This window comes from Pseudophryne corroboree, chromosome 3 (assembly GCF_028390025.1).
Source record: "Pseudophryne corroboree isolate aPseCor3 chromosome 3, aPseCor3.hap2, whole genome shotgun sequence".
Taxonomy (NCBI): Eukaryota; Metazoa; Chordata; class Amphibia; order Anura; family Myobatrachidae; genus Pseudophryne; species Pseudophryne corroboree.
The window spans coordinates 204,953,314-204,968,741 of record NC_086446.1 but is presented as its reverse complement, the minus strand read 5'-3'; the positions used below and the strand labels follow the sequence as shown (position 1 = coordinate 204,968,741).

At 46.6% G+C, this 15,428-nt stretch overlaps 1 protein-coding gene across 6 annotated transcripts in view; it reads left to right on the top strand.

The window, feature by feature from the left end:
* Positions 1-15,428, top strand: part of CDH23 (cadherin related 23) — a 1,868,204-nt gene that overhangs the window by 1,826,143 nt on the left and 26,633 nt on the right. For all 6 annotated transcript variants that reach the window (XM_063958779.1, XM_063958778.1, XM_063958781.1 and 3 more), the window contains one exon: positions 9,546-9,675. In XM_063958779.1, coding sequence (XP_063814849.1) covers positions 9,546-9,675 — 130 coding nt within the window. The remainder of the gene's footprint in view (positions 1-9,545; positions 9,676-15,428) is intronic.

The following is a 15,428-nucleotide window of genomic DNA, read 5'->3' as shown; positions in this document are numbered from 1 at the left end:
GCTCCACAAGGAATGGAAAATGGGGTGTAGAGTAGGATCTTGATCCGAGGCACCAACAGGCTCAAAGCTTTGACTGTACCCAGAATGCATAGCGCTGCCACCTATATCACCCCGCCTCCCTGCACAGGATCTCAGTTTTGTTGTTGTTGGTGCTGCAGTAGCCCTAAGAAGAGCTTTTTTTCTGAGGAAAAAAGTAAAGACTTCAAGGGCAGCAGCAGTGTTACATGTAAGTGGACATTCACGGCTGCAGCTCCAGCTCTCCCCAGCGGCGCTGTACACTCCCGAGCCTTGGTTGCCGGGTAACTACAGCAGGAGGCTCAGGTTTTCTTCTTGTCAGGCACACACGACAGGGGCTCTCCGGCAGGGGCGGAACTACCAGCGGTGCAACCAGTGCGTTGCACTGGGGCCCGCTGGTGTGAAGGGGCCCACAGCCGCCCGCATTACAATGAGTCACATTGACTCACTGTATGCCACGGGTAGCGCTGAGCCCGCCGCCAGTGTTGCTCTAGTGGCCGGAAGTGACAGGGCCCCGGCCAGAGCAGGAGGAGTGTTCGGTCCGCTCTTCTCTCTCCGCCTCTCCTCGGCTGCCTCTGTTACTGTACGGGCCAGCTCTCCCCCTCGGCTCCTCCCCCCAGCTTTCCTAGTGCGGCAGCGGCTCATGACATGGCGGGGCTAGCTACCTGCCTCCGCATCACGGTACTGCACTGCTTCATATCAGCCGCCCCAACTTCATATGACAGCTCCCTCGCAGAACAGTCACGCCACCCGTCCTCTCTCACCCTCGCTTCTACCGGCTGCCGGGATGTCTGAATTTTTTAATGGGTGGGATGACTGGGTGCTGTAGTATATGTTGTGGGGGGGGGGGGGGGGGTATTGTCTGGATGCTGTAGTGTATAAGGCAAGTCTGGGTGCTGTAGTGTATGGAGGGAGGGTGGAGTCTGGGTGCTGTAGTATATGGGGGGTGTCTTGCTGCTGTTGTTTACGGGGGTTGTTTGGATGCTGTAGTGTATAAGGCGTGTCTGGGTGCTGTAGTGTATGGGGAGTGCCTGGGTGCTGTAGTGTATGGCGGGGTGCTGTAGTGTATGGCGGGGTGCTGTAGTGTATGAGGGGGGGGGTCTGGGTGCTGTAGTGTATGGGGAGTGTCTGGGTGCTGTAGTGTATGGGGGGGTGTCTGGGTGCTGTAGTGTATGAGGCGTGTCTGGGTGCTGTAGTGTATGGGGGGGGTCTGGGTGCTGTAGTGTATGGGGGGGTGTCTGGGTGCTGTAGTGTATGGGGGGAGTGTCTGGGTGCTGTAGTGTATGGGGGTATTTGGGTGCTGTAGTGTATGGGGGGGTCTGGGTGCTGTAGTGTATGGGGAGTGTCTGGGTGCTGTAGTGTATGAGGGGGGTGTCTGGGTGCTGTAGTGTATGAGGCGTGTCTGGGTGCTGTAGTGTATGGGGGGGTCTGGGTGCTGTAGTGTATGGGGGGGTGTCTGGGTGCTGTAGTGTATGGGGGGAGTGTCTGGGTCCTGTAGTGTATGGGGGGTATTTGGGTGCTGTAGTGTATGGGGGGGTCTGGGTGCTGTAGTGTATGGCGGGGTGTCTGGGTGCTGTAGTGTATGAGGGGGGTGTCTGGGTGCTGTAGTGTATGAGGGGGGTGTTTGGGTGCTGTAGTGTATGAGGGGTTGTCTGGGTGTTATAGTGTATGGGGGGTCTGGGTGTTGTAGTGTATAGGTGGTGAGTGTCTGGGTATTGTAGTGTATGGGTGGTGGGTGTCTGGGTGTTGCAGTGTATGAGGTGGAGTGTCGGCATTGTAGTGTACAGGAGGGGGTGGTATCTGGCATTGTAGTGCATGAGGGGGATGTGTCTGGGTATTGTAGTGTATCGGGGGGGGGAGATGTCTGGGCATTGTAGTGTGCGAGGTGGAGGTGTCTTTGCTGTAGAGGTAATAGTACTGTATGGTGGTGGGTCAGGTGGATTATTGGAGTGCTGCAGGGGAGTTGGTACTAGTAAATGAATGAATGAATGTGGGGAGTGTCTGGGTGCTGCTGGGGTGTTGGTAATGAATGTGTGTCTGTGTAGGTGGAGGGCACCAACCACTATTTTGCCTCCATATTTCTAGGAGGGCACAAATTTATAGTTTGTAGGGGGGGTGTTGTACACCCTAGCACTGTCCCTGCGCCCACCCCCCTGTATCATTCAGGCTGTGCTGCAGAAGAGGAGCAGCCAGCAAGGTGGGCGGCAGACTAGCTGCACATAACAAGAATCAAATGAATTACCAACAAGGAGGACGAATAGGAGGAGTGAGAAGAGGATGGGGGCATTGACACCATGGTGGCTGCTGCAGGACTTAGGAGTCAGGAGTAGCAGGATGACCTCGGCGCCCCAGCCCCACTGGCCCTGAGGCAAAGGAAGGATGGAGGTCCGGTCAAAAGTTCTGGGAAAGCTCAGGTACTGTGTATCAGTGTGTTGTGTTGTGTGGCCTGGAACGGTTTGTGGTAGATATTTGCAGATTTCAATTTTCACTGATGCTTTTTGTATAAATCTATTTATTGTAGGATCGGTTAGTGTACTGTAATGGTTAACATTACTGCCTCACAGCACAGAGTTCATGAGTTTGATTCCCTCCATCACCCTAACTGTGTGGAGTTTGTATGTTCTACCCGTACTTGTGTGTGTTTTCCCTGGCTACTTCGGTTTCCTCCCACAATCCAAAAAATATACTGATAGGTTAATTGGCTCCCAACAAAAATGAACCCTAGTATATGTGTGTACACAGGTAGACTAGATGGGCCAAAGTGTGCAGCGGCGGCTGCAGTGAAAAGGGGGCCCCAAAGCATATTGTCGCACCTGGGCCCTCCGCTCTATAGTTCCGCCACTGCTCTCCGGGATCGCGTGGCCGTGCTTCGGGAGGCAGTAAGTGGGTCCTGCTTGCGGGACCCGGTCTTTATCGCGATCCGCCGCGGTCAGTGGGAGGCGGGCCGCGCGCGCTGGCGGTGGACACTGTGGCAGTACAGACGATCCCACTAGATTACCAGGGCATGGGACAGGTCAGGTTTTCTCTATAAACCGTTTTATTAGAGCCCGCAGTACCCGGTGGTTTTGCCAGCAGGGGGATAGAGCTTGGACCTGAAGCCCCTCCCCCAGCCCCAGGGCGCCATTTTCTGCAAATGTTCCCGCCCTGGAGCTGCATATCTGTCTTTCCCTCACTCCCTGGCAGTGTCTGCGGCGCCCCATTATCCCTCAGCTCACTGTTCCTGGGAATGCTTGGGCAAATCCTCCTGTGTAAAGCCGCCTGGTTGTCAGTGCTGTGACTTTACAAGACACTTAAGTATTCTACCTGCCTTTTTTAGTCAGTGTTAGTTAAGAAAGAGTGCACTTAGTCAGGGTTTCCTAGTACAATTGCCCTGTGATATACATCCAGTTCTTACTGTGTACTGTTATATCTATTGTTATATAGCTGTGTAAGCTAGTCCAGTGCAGTATTATTGTTAGTAATAACCTCTGCATTGTACAGACTGTGACTATTTGTGTGTGCATTTGATAGCTGAGTGGTGTCCATTTCGTGTCATTCACTCAACCTGCTATCCCTATATTCTATAACCTGAGGGGGCTTGATGCGTCAGGTTTTATCTAATATAGGATTTTCACAAAGATATACTGTATTACGTATTTTTCTCTGTGATTTAGTCCCCATATTTCTCCTTTATCTCTGCTGGTGCTGACTACACTGCGCAGGGGTTTGGGCTAGAGGTATTGTGCTGCTGACAAATTGTACTGTGTTACCTGATACTGCAAGTTATATAATGTCTGCTTCTGAGGGTAATGGTTTTGGGGCTGAACACACGGCCGGTGTTGCTGAAGCCGCAGATACCTATGAGGAGAATATAGCAGCTTTGGCCTCTGGTTCTGGGGGCTCCTTGCCCCCCAGTGGGACGGTGGCAACGGGGGCAAATAATGACCCACCGTGGGCCGCTTTTTCCACGCTTCTGCATACGCTAGTTCATAAACTAACACCTCCTATGGGACCCCCAATGCCGGTGCAACCGTTTGTGGTCCCTGCAGCTAACCCGCCGTGGGCGGACGATTTATCTGCTCAAATAAAGAAGTTGAACCAGTCCCTGACTACTAAAAAGTCTGACCGTCACTCACCTACATCCAAGGGGTCTTCTAAGCGAGTGCTTGTCTCCTCACAATCCACTGCTGTCACTGACACCTTGTCGGATGAAGACGGCACTTACACTGACCCTACAGGTTCTGACTCGGATACGGCTGATGGGGAGGGTGGTTCACATGTGGATGCTCCTGATCTTTTGGAGGCTATTAAGTTAATTTTACAGATTACGGATGATCCCGAGCCATCCGTTCCTCCTAAGAAACCAGATAGGTTCAAGCGTCAGAAGGTGATTAAACAAGTTTTACCTCACTCTGACCACCTAATTGATATACGTCAGGAACCCTGGGAAAACCCGGGTACGAAGTTTGTGCCTCAAAAGAAGATGCTGGCTCGCTATCCCCTCGCGCCGGAGCTGTCTAAGAATTGAAAAACGCCTCCTCCAGTGGACTCACATGTGGCTAGGATGGTGGTTTCCTCAGCTCTACCGGTCACCACTGTCACGTCTCTAAAAGAGCCTACGGATAAACGTGTGGAGGGTTGTCTGAAAGCGATTTGCACCCTCACGGGTGCTGCACAAAGGCCCACTATTGCAGCTACTTGGGCTGCAGAGGCCATTGAAGCATGGGCCTTGGAGTTAGATGCTGAAATCTCCTCTGACCATGCTAGACAATGCTTGTCTTATATTGTCACAGCTTCTCATTATATTAAAGAGGCGGCTTCTGATGCCGGTATCCTGGCAGCCAAGGCCTCTACTACGTCAGTCCTGGCTCGCCGGATATTGTGGCTGAGATCCTGGTCTGTGGATATGGACCACTTCAGATGCCTGGGTACGGGAAGTCGTCACTCGAGGTTACGCCATAGCCTTCAAAAACCGACCCCCTCATCGATTTTGCCAGACAGATGTCCCGTTGGACAAGACAAAGGCAAACACTCTACATTCGGTGGTACAGACCCTCTTGGATACAGGAGTAGTAGTACAGGTGCTCCGCTGTTTCTAGTCCTGAAACCGAATGGGTCCTCCCGGCCCATTCCCAACCTCAAGGCATTGAACAGGTTTGTGAAGGTTTCCAAGTTACGGATGGAAACCCTTCGCTCTATAGTTCTGGCCTTGGAACCTGGGGACTTCATGGTCTCCCTGGATATACAGGATGCTTACCTGCATATTCCTATAGCAGTGTCTCATCAGCAATACCTGAGATTTGCGATTGGCAACTGCCATTACCAGTTTCGGGCGTTACCTTTTGGTTTAACAACGGCTCCGCGAGTCTTTACAAAAGTCATGGCGGTGATGACGGTGGTACTCCGCCGTCAAGGGGTCAGGATACTGCCATATTTGGACGACTTGTTAATCCTGGCAAATTCCCCAGAACTTCTCCTGCGTCATCTAGATGTGATGGTCCGGTTTCTGCAAGCCCACGGGTGGCTCATCAACTGGAAGAAGTCATCCCTGATCCCTGCTCAGAGCATGGTGCATCTGGGAGCATTATTGGACACTCACAACCAGCGGTTGTTCCTGTCTCAGAAGAAAGTCCTGAAACTTCAGGACAGGATTCGTTGCTTCCTATCTCGTCCGCAAGTGTCGATACATTCGGCGATGCAGGTGCTGGGCCTCATGGTGTCAGCATTCGACATGGTGGAGTACGCTCAATTTCACTCTCGCCCTCTCCAGATGCTGATTCTAGCCAAATGGGACGGTCTGCCTCACCGGATCAGGTCTCAAATGATCTCATTGACTCCGGAGGTCTGTATGTCGCTGCTCTGGTAACTCCGGGACCAACAACTGTGCAGGGGCCGTCCGTTCTGGATATCCGACTGGGTCCTGTTGACGACAGATGCCAGTCTAAGAGGTTGGGGCGCGGTGCTGGAGCAACACTCCCTTTAGGGGCGGTGGACCAAGGAGGAGTCCCTCCTCTCGATCAATATTCTGGAGTTGCGGGTGGTCTTCAATGCCTTGAACCTAGCCCAGCACTTAATTCAGAACCGTCCTGTTCAAGTATAGTCGGACAACGCCACCACAGTGGCTTACATAAATCATCAAGGTGGCACTCGAAGCCGCATAGCAATGAAGGAAGTCTCACGGATTCTACAGTGGGCAGAACGCCATCTACCAGCCATATCTGCAATATTCATTCCGGGAATTGGGAAGCGGACTTTCTCAGTCGTCAGGACGTGCATACCGGCGAGTGGGGCCTCCATCCAGAAGTGTTTCAACTCCTAGTGGAAAGGTGGGGCCTTCCAGATGTAGATCTGATGGTGTCTCGACACAATCACAAGGTTCCGGTCTTCTGAGAAAGGACAAGGGATCCTCAAGCAGCATTCGTGGAGCGGTACCGTGGAGGTTTTGGCTGCCGTATGTGTTCCCTCCGGTGTCACTCCTGCCCAGGGTAATTCGGAAGTTCAAGCAAGAAAAAGGAGTTCTGCTTCTCATAGCTCCAGCGTGGCCCAGATGGCACTGGTTCTCAAACCTGCAAGGCCTATCGTCAGAGCGTCCAATTCTACTTCCACAACGCCCAGACCTCCTCGTTCAGGGCCCCTGTGTCTACCAGGACCTAGCCCGGCTGTCTTTGACGGCGTGGCTCTTGAAGCTTCCGTCTTAAGGGCTAAAGGGTTTTCTGAGGCGGTCATTCAAACTATGTTGCGGGCCCGGAAACCGGCTTCGGCTCGGATTTACTATAGGGTCTGGCATTCTTACTTTGTTTGGTGCGCATCTAACGATTATGACGCTTCCAAGTTTAGTATAGCCAAGTTGTTGGCTTTTCTTCAGCAGAGCCTGGACTTAGGGTGTGGTTTCAGACAAAAATTGCGACCTTACCTGATGTGCATACCTTTACTCAGGGCATGTTGCGTATCCAACCTCCCTATGTCCCTCCTGTGGCTCCTTGGGACTTGTCGGTGGTTTTGGAGGCGTTACAAGAGTCTCCGTTTGAACCTCTTGGTTCAGCTGACCTTAAGTGGCTTTCCCTTAAGGTGGTGTTTCTGCTGGCTATTGCTTCAGCTAGAAGAGTGTCGGATTTGGGTGCCTTGTCCTGTAGTTCCCCACATCTGATATTTCACCGTGACCGGGCGGTTCTTAGAACTCGTCCCGGCTATCTACCTAAGGTGGTTTCTTCGTTCCACCTTAATCAGGAGATTGTAGTTCCGGCACTTGTTTCTCCTGATCTGTCTCCCAAAGAGAGGTCTTTGGATGTGGTACGGGCTCTCCGTATCTATGTGAAGAGAACTGCTCCTATTAGGAAATCTGATAGTCTTTTTGTTGTGTTTCGGTTTCACAAACGGGGCTGGCCTGCTCACAAGCAAACTCTGGCCAGATGGATTAGAATGGTGATTGCACATGCTTATGCGAAGGCTGGTCTCTCTGCTCCTGATCACATTAAGGCCCATTCTACTCGGTCTGTTGGACCTTTTTGGGCGGCCCAACGTGGTGCGACCCTTGAACAATTGTGCAAGGCGGCTACGTGGTCCATTGTGAACACGTTCATAAGGTTCTATGCCTTCGATACTGCCGCTTCCCAGGATGCTTCCTTTGGACGCCGGGTTCTTGTGCCCGCTGCAGTGCGTCCCCTCCCATAAGGAACTGCTTTAGGACATCCCCATTGTCCATTCCTTGTGGAGCCCAGTGTACCCTGCAGCAGAAAACGAGTTTTATGGTAAGAACTTACCTTTGTTAAAACTCTTTCTGCGAGGTACACTGGGTTCCACAAGGCGCCCACCCTGACGCACTTAGCTTCTTTGGGTTGGTATGGCATTAGCCGCTGACACGTCTCCTGTCGTGAGAATGCGGTGTTGTGGCTACTAACCATTGTCGTCTCTTTTCCTGCTACTGCATTGGACTGGTTAACTAAAAACTGAGATCCTGTGCAGGGAGGCGGGGTGATAAAGGAGGCGGCGCTATGCATTCTGGGAACAGTCAAAGCTTTGAGCCTGTTGGTGCCTCGGATCAAGATCCTACTTTACACCCCATTGTCCATTCCTTGTGGAGCCCAGTGTACCTCGCAGAAAGAGTTTTAACAAAAGTAAGTTAATACCATAAAACTCATTTTAGATTCAGGAATATTCTTCAGTAATCTCTCTCCAGTAATAGCCGCTCCACATGCGCAGTTTGATGACAATGCATGTGCAGTAGCGCAAATTACGGCTATAAAAAATTAGAATGATCTGGTCTAAAACCTGATAATAAATATGCCCCAAAGTATCATGGGGAATCCTTTGTGACAAGAATAATCTAAGATCTTTACAATGATTTTGCATACATATCGGTCATCTTGATTGCATAATTCAGTAATATAACAAACTATTTTTGACAAATAGGATAGATTTAATAGCAACAGTGCAAATTGCATTCCTCCACTTCTGCTGTTATACTGTCACAGGGGAGGTACTAAGCCTTGGATAGTACCAGCCAATCGGCTCCTAACTGCCATGTTGCAGTCTCTGCTTGAAAAAATGACAGTTAGGAGCTGATTCGTTGTTACTTTATCTCTGTCTACTTTATCACTCTCCAAGACTAAATACATCTGCCCACAGCGATTGGGCAGATGAGAGAGTGAGTTATTTGGATGCTGTTGTGAAAGAAGGTAGAAAAACTTCTCTTTTGTTGGTTTAGGCAAGTACTGTATGGGCTGTGTTGAATTAATATTACACAGTCTGGGCCATTGGAAGTTATGCTCCTTCAGTGCCGCGTATACCAGTGGCAGTGGTGTTTTTAGGGGCCATGAAGTGTCTTCTGAAGACATTTTAGCTTTTGTCATTACTAAGGAGTCAATTGTGACTAGCATGATGACAGCTTACAAAATATATAATATTAAACCATTGCTACAGTGAAACATCCAGTTAATTCTGAACTTTGGTAGTTCTTCAGAATGGAAAAGTAAATGGAAGTTAATTTAAAAGTGTTACATTTTTAATAAAATGTCAATGTGATTCTAAAATGTTCACTTTTGAACTTCCTATAATGTGAATCATGACTATTAGAGATAATGGTTTTTGGGAGCCTCATTTCCCATGTACAGGAAGTGCTGAATTCAGCATGTTTCTTCAGTGGAGTACCAAAGTGGTCCATGCCAACCACAGCACAGACCAGAACACGTTCAGATTGTTGTCATCCCAGATCTATTTAGAGATGATAAATTCAGCAGGGATAACATATACAGTAGGGAGTTTCGTTCCCGAAATTAGCAAAGCAAAAACAGAACTGGATCTGCTGCAACTTCTCTCTTCTTTAACTAAACAGGAAGAGAGCTCCCCAGCGTAGAGTAGTAGAAGTGGTACTTGCCTAGATTTACCAAACTATAGTTTGATCATCAGTGTAATATCTGCTGCAAATTAAACATTTTACTTTTACTTACAAAAAATAAATATTGCTGATATAAAAAAGGCATGACTTTCAGCAACAAGAAAGTATAATACTACTGTATGATTGCTGTAATATGTCTGTTTTGCCATATTTGCAGAGAGGTGCTTTGCAGTATCAAATTCTTTCAGTACCTGAACACTCCAAACCTGGATCTGTGGTGGGAAATGTCAGTGGTGCTCTGGATGCAGATGAAGGCTCAAATGCTATTGTGTATTATTTTATTGCAGGTAATGTGTACATTTAGTACAGTATTTTACTAGATTTGTTGTATTTTAGCTAATATAGGGGCAGATGTATTAAGCCTGGAGAAGTGATAAAGCAGTGATATGCGGAAGGTGATAACGCACCAGCCAATCAGCACCTGTCATTTTTCAAATCGTAATGATTGGCTGGTGCGTTATCACCTTCAACTTATCACTGCTTTATCACTTCTTTATCCCTTCTCCAGGCTTGTGCCCTATAGTTCTAGTAGTCACTTTAAGTTTATCTATACTGACAAGGCTGCTGCAGCTGTTATTACCAGTTTGGTGGGGCAAATCTTAAGGGCCCCATACACTACTGCGACATGTCCATCTGATATGTCGCAGGCGATCACCCCGGCAGCCTCCCTGGCGACAGGATCGGCCAAGATACATCGTGTGCTGTTCTTTTGCATACAATGTATCTTGGGCGATCCCAGCCACGCCTGCAGGGTCGGACCAGATTAAATGTGCAGCACATTCAATCTGGAGGATCCGATCCAATGCTCACGGGGCCGCACAATGGATCGGATACACAGACAAAATGCCCGATTTTCACCCAATAAATTTGTCCGAATGCCCGAATTGGGCTGAAATCGGGTATAATCGTACTAGTGTATGGAGCCCTTTACTTTATAAAACAAATGTTTTTATTAACTGTAAATTTAAAAGTAAAGCAAAGGCATACAAAAAGGCCACATGGTTCTGATCTTATTACAATATTTACTTGCTGTTTCATGTCTATTCAAACACAGTGGGGCTGAGTTAGAAGCAGTTCCACTCCAAATTGCCGAGGTAAGATTAATTAAAAAAATACCCTCATATATCTTAAAATATTTGCGTCTTATTCCCCGAAAACACCTGTTTTGAAAGAGTAACCACAAAAATTTAGTATCACCCACATGTATGAAGGAGGGATCACAGCAGATATCTCCAATTTGTGCTGCGGTTCCTCTGTTCCAGACAGCAGGTGTCTATGGGGAATGCGATGCTGTCAGATTTACCAAGCTCTGAAATGCTTCGCTTTGGACCCCTCGGCTAAAGCCATCTAAAGATATCATTAGCCTATGGGCTACACTTCACATCGAGTACCAGGAGTCCTGGTACTGAAGTGAACACATCGCAGGGACAGGCTCCCTGTTACTCTGTGTGCGCGTCATACATTTTTATGAAAGTTCGGGTGATTATATCTTGCCCTGATCACATTTCAAATGTGATTATTGATAAGTGGGCCACTTAAAGAGCTGCAAATCTGCATGCATATTGCAGTAGTTGCAAAAGTAGTATATGCGCAGGTGTAAGTTAGGCATTTGTCGCATAAACTTACATCCATGTTTTAAACATTTGTTTTGCTAGCAAAATAATCAATCGCCATTTGGCTTTACTAAAACTAAAAAAAAATCCCTCTACTACATCTAATTTACTGTAACTGCGAAAAACAAAAAAGTAGTTTTAAAAATTTCACACACACAAATATAATATATATGCACACACAAACAGAGAAAGCAGCTGTGAGTGGAGTATTCACAGTCAGTCAAATACTTTTGTTTTCCCACACTGGTTAAGTTTGACATTGCCTTTTTGATGTTTAGCTTTGACTCTGGTTGATCAATCTCTATACTACTTGCCAACTATCCCTGATTATCAAGGAGACTCCCTGAAATAGTAGTAATCTCTCTGGCTCCCTAATAAGTCTAGCAATCTCACTGATTGCACCTTATCTCCATTAGCTGTTATATTTATTGAAAAAATAAAATCGGAGATAGATTAATTGAAATGGGATCATCAGTGCCATTCTCCTGTGTTGGTTATAACTTACAGTATAAGAAACAATGATCCCTTTGACTACATGCATTTTCAAATAAGGTTTCTCGTGGCCACTTATATGGAACCTCGTGTATAACACAATACAGGAGCGAGTACTAAATAGTATTAGTGTCTTTTCATCAACAAGTAGATCTTACTAATTGCACTTATAGGTGTTGCTTTCACCAGGGCCGTAACTAGGTGTGTTCGAGAGGGGCCTCGCACACAGCGCAGAGCCCTGGGGAGCGCACAGTCACGGCCCTGTTTAACACTGTACGGAGCATCAGAGCTCCGTACAGCTTCATTGCCCAGCCGCAGCCCGCCCCAGCACAGCAACCCGCCTCAGCTCACTAGCGCATGCAGGGGGGGTTTGGATGTCTCAGTGAGGTGCCGGCAGCGAGTCACCTAGCGACCTGTCAGAGCGGCGGAGGAGGGATGCGGTGCAGAGAGATCGTCTCTCCCCCCCTCCTCAAGATGCAGCCCATCAACAGCAGCCTCTGAGCTCCCGCCTCCCGGAGGAGAAGAGGAGGTACAAGTGAACAGGCAACGTCTCCCCGGCAGTAGCTTCCGGCCCCGCCACAGTTTACTATCAGGAGATCGGTGCAGTAGTGCTGTACTAGCCGGTGGAATGGAAAGGGCTTTTTGTATGACTCGGGTTGATGTCCAGGACACCAGATAATCTGCAGTAAGTGTGTTCTGTAGTTGGAGTGTGGGAGGTAGGGGCCAGTGTGAGTGTGTGTTATCTGTCTGCAGTCTGACTGAGTGCCAGTGGGTGTGTGAGGGGTACAATCTGTGTGTGTAATATACATTCTGACTGTGGCCTCATTCCGAGTTGTTCGCTCGCAAGCTGCTTTTAGCAGCTTTGCACACGCTAAGCCGCCGCCTACTGGGAGTGAATCTTAGCATAGTAGATTTGCGAACGAAAGATTAGCAGATTTGCGAATAGACAGTTCTTAGCAGTTTCTGAGTAGCTCGAGACTTACTCTGCCACTGCGATCAGTTCAGTCAGTTTTGTTCCTGGTTTGACGTCACAAACACACCCAGCGTTCATCCAGACACTCCCCCGTTTCTCCAGCCACTCCCGCGTTTTTCCCAGAAACGGCAGCTTTTTTTTGCACACACCCATTAAACGGCCAGTTTCCGCCCAGAAACACCCACTTCCTGTCAATCACACTACGATCACCAGAACGAAGAAAAAACCTCGTAATGCCGTGAGTAAAATACCTAACTTAATAGCAAATTTACTTGGCGCAGTCGCACTGCGGACATTGCGCATGCGCATTAGCGACTAATCGCTCCGTTGCGAAAAAAAAATAATGAGCGATCAACTCGGAATGACCACCTGTGTGCATGTGTTTGTGTGTGTCTGTGTTTAAGGGGGTGGGCTGTCTGTGGGCATGGCGAGCGCAACAAAGTAATTATATCTATATATATATATATATATATATCTATCTATCTATCTATCTATCTATATATATATATATATATATATATATATATATATATATATATATAATGTGTGTGTTGCATTATAGGCAGCACATCCATCAATATAGTATACAGCCCTGGTGCCCTCCGTAGGTAACCCCAGCCTGGGTCTAACAATATACAGAAAGTCCGGCGGAACTCAGGTAATAAACAAATTCTCAGAAAGCTCAGGTCATATCAACGTTTCGCTAGTTTATTCTAACGTCATCAGGACATTACCACATTACTGGAGTGCTGCTGTGACGGACTATATATATATATATATATATATACGTGCACGGAACCCCCCCCTCAGAAATCCTGCGTTTGCCCCTGCAGCTCCACTCCACTGTACGGACTCCGTACAGTGGAGCTGAGGCGGCTTGCGGCTGGGGCATGTTGGCGGGTCCTCCCCGCTCCCATACTCCGTCCTACGGAGCATGGGAGCGGGTAGAACCCGCCAACATGCCCTAATAGATATCCTATTGCCCAACATACAGAAACCTATGTATTAAAATATGGTGACAACTAATAGTCCTCAGTAATAGGGAGACTGTATTGAGCTGCAGCCAAGTCTACACCAGCTGTTTAGACTGACATACCTAGTGACAGCTAGTGGTGTATTATAGATCCCTGACACTGTGCTAGCAGCTACAGATATCAGTAGTGTTGTAAAGAGCACTGTTGCCACTGTGTATAATTGCAACATATTTAGGCAATCAAGTGGCTGAGATAGGAATAACATAACACTGTTACATAGAAACAAATTGGCAACATTGAGGAGCCATAAGCAGCTGCATGCTCTAATCCAATATACTGAATACAACACACTGTAGCAAATTAACTGGCAATATACAGGAGCCAGAGGACAGTTACATGTCCCAAGAGATAATTGAAGTAGCTACTAGCAAGAGAGTTTATGTCAAAATTATAAACCTTATTAATACCTTTATAATTATGTGACTGTGGTATAACTGACAGCCAGAATATATGACATCATGATACACACTCTTTGAGATACCCGCAATTCGGATACACAGTTTCATCCTATGATAATTATTGACCTAAAATATAAAGGTCTCCCTATATATTGGTTGTCTTATAAATTAAGATTTTTGGATAGATGTAATAAATTCAATAAAAATATAAAAAATAAATTTCCCTATATCTGAAGCCAAACAAATTAAGAACAATTACGCATATGAACCACACTATACGAGGATTAAAAGTACTATACCCCCCCAACCACCATTCTATCTATATTGGTAGCCAAACAAAATAGGAATTATTCCTTAAAGCTATTCCTTAAGATTGGGATTTCTATACCCCACTACTAATTTTGTTTTTACTGTTAACCAATCTAATAAGGTTTATTCCTTTAATGGCATAACAGTGAACTATACTGACATATGGGAGTTTACTCTGGAAATTATATAAATGAGAAATATATTACAATTAATTGAAGACATATATAATAATTTTCATCTGTAAAACTATAGACGCATAAGAAATAAGTTGCGTCTATAGGCGGCTTACTTCCTAGGAAAATTGGGGTTGCTATACCCCTAATATAAGCAATTTCAGCTACACCTCCAATATAATCAGGCAAAATAGAACCAATGTGCATTAATATACATGTAGGTTGCCTCCCATAAAAGTGGGGATTATTATAACCTCCAAAGCAACCTAACCCACACACATAATAGACTTCCCAACGGTATAGACAGTAAGTGTGAAGGACTCCTGATATATGGAGATCCGTATTCCAGTAGAGATTTGTGACTATAGTTATAGGGAAATTAAGATCAAAGCGACCATATATAACTAAAGACAATCTTCTATTTGAAATCAAGTGATATATGCACATTTATTTGAATTTATAGTCTCCACACTGGGGAGTACCTTCTATATGGTAACCTCTATGGAGTGAAGGATATACACACACTAAGATTGACTGTTGAGACTATTAATACAGCATAGCGGGTTCCAATATTATAAATTGTGACAGCCCTTTTGATACTGGACAAAGACTATCAACACATAAGCCATTACAGCAACCCCAAGAATAAGAACACACGAGAAACACATGTGGACACGTTTTTAACTCTTTATTCTCATTTTTTCCATTCTATTCACTTATTTGTCAGTATTGTGATTTTAACCTTTATGTTTCACTGTAGTCCGGGATAATATCCAATCTCATTTTAATATATATCGAATAAAGGTTACATTTTAGAATAAATCCATATCTCCTCAGTGCGTCAACAATACAGATTTCCTTCTGTTTTTTCCTTTCACATTCTAGTTTCAATACACTGTAGTTGACAGCACCCCCTAAGTATATTGAATAATACTTATGATATACGAAAGGGTTTTTTGCCAAGTGAATGTATGGTGATGAACCACATACACTCACAAGGAATACAATAAATAATATATGGTGAGTGTGCAGATACCCAGTCTCTTTT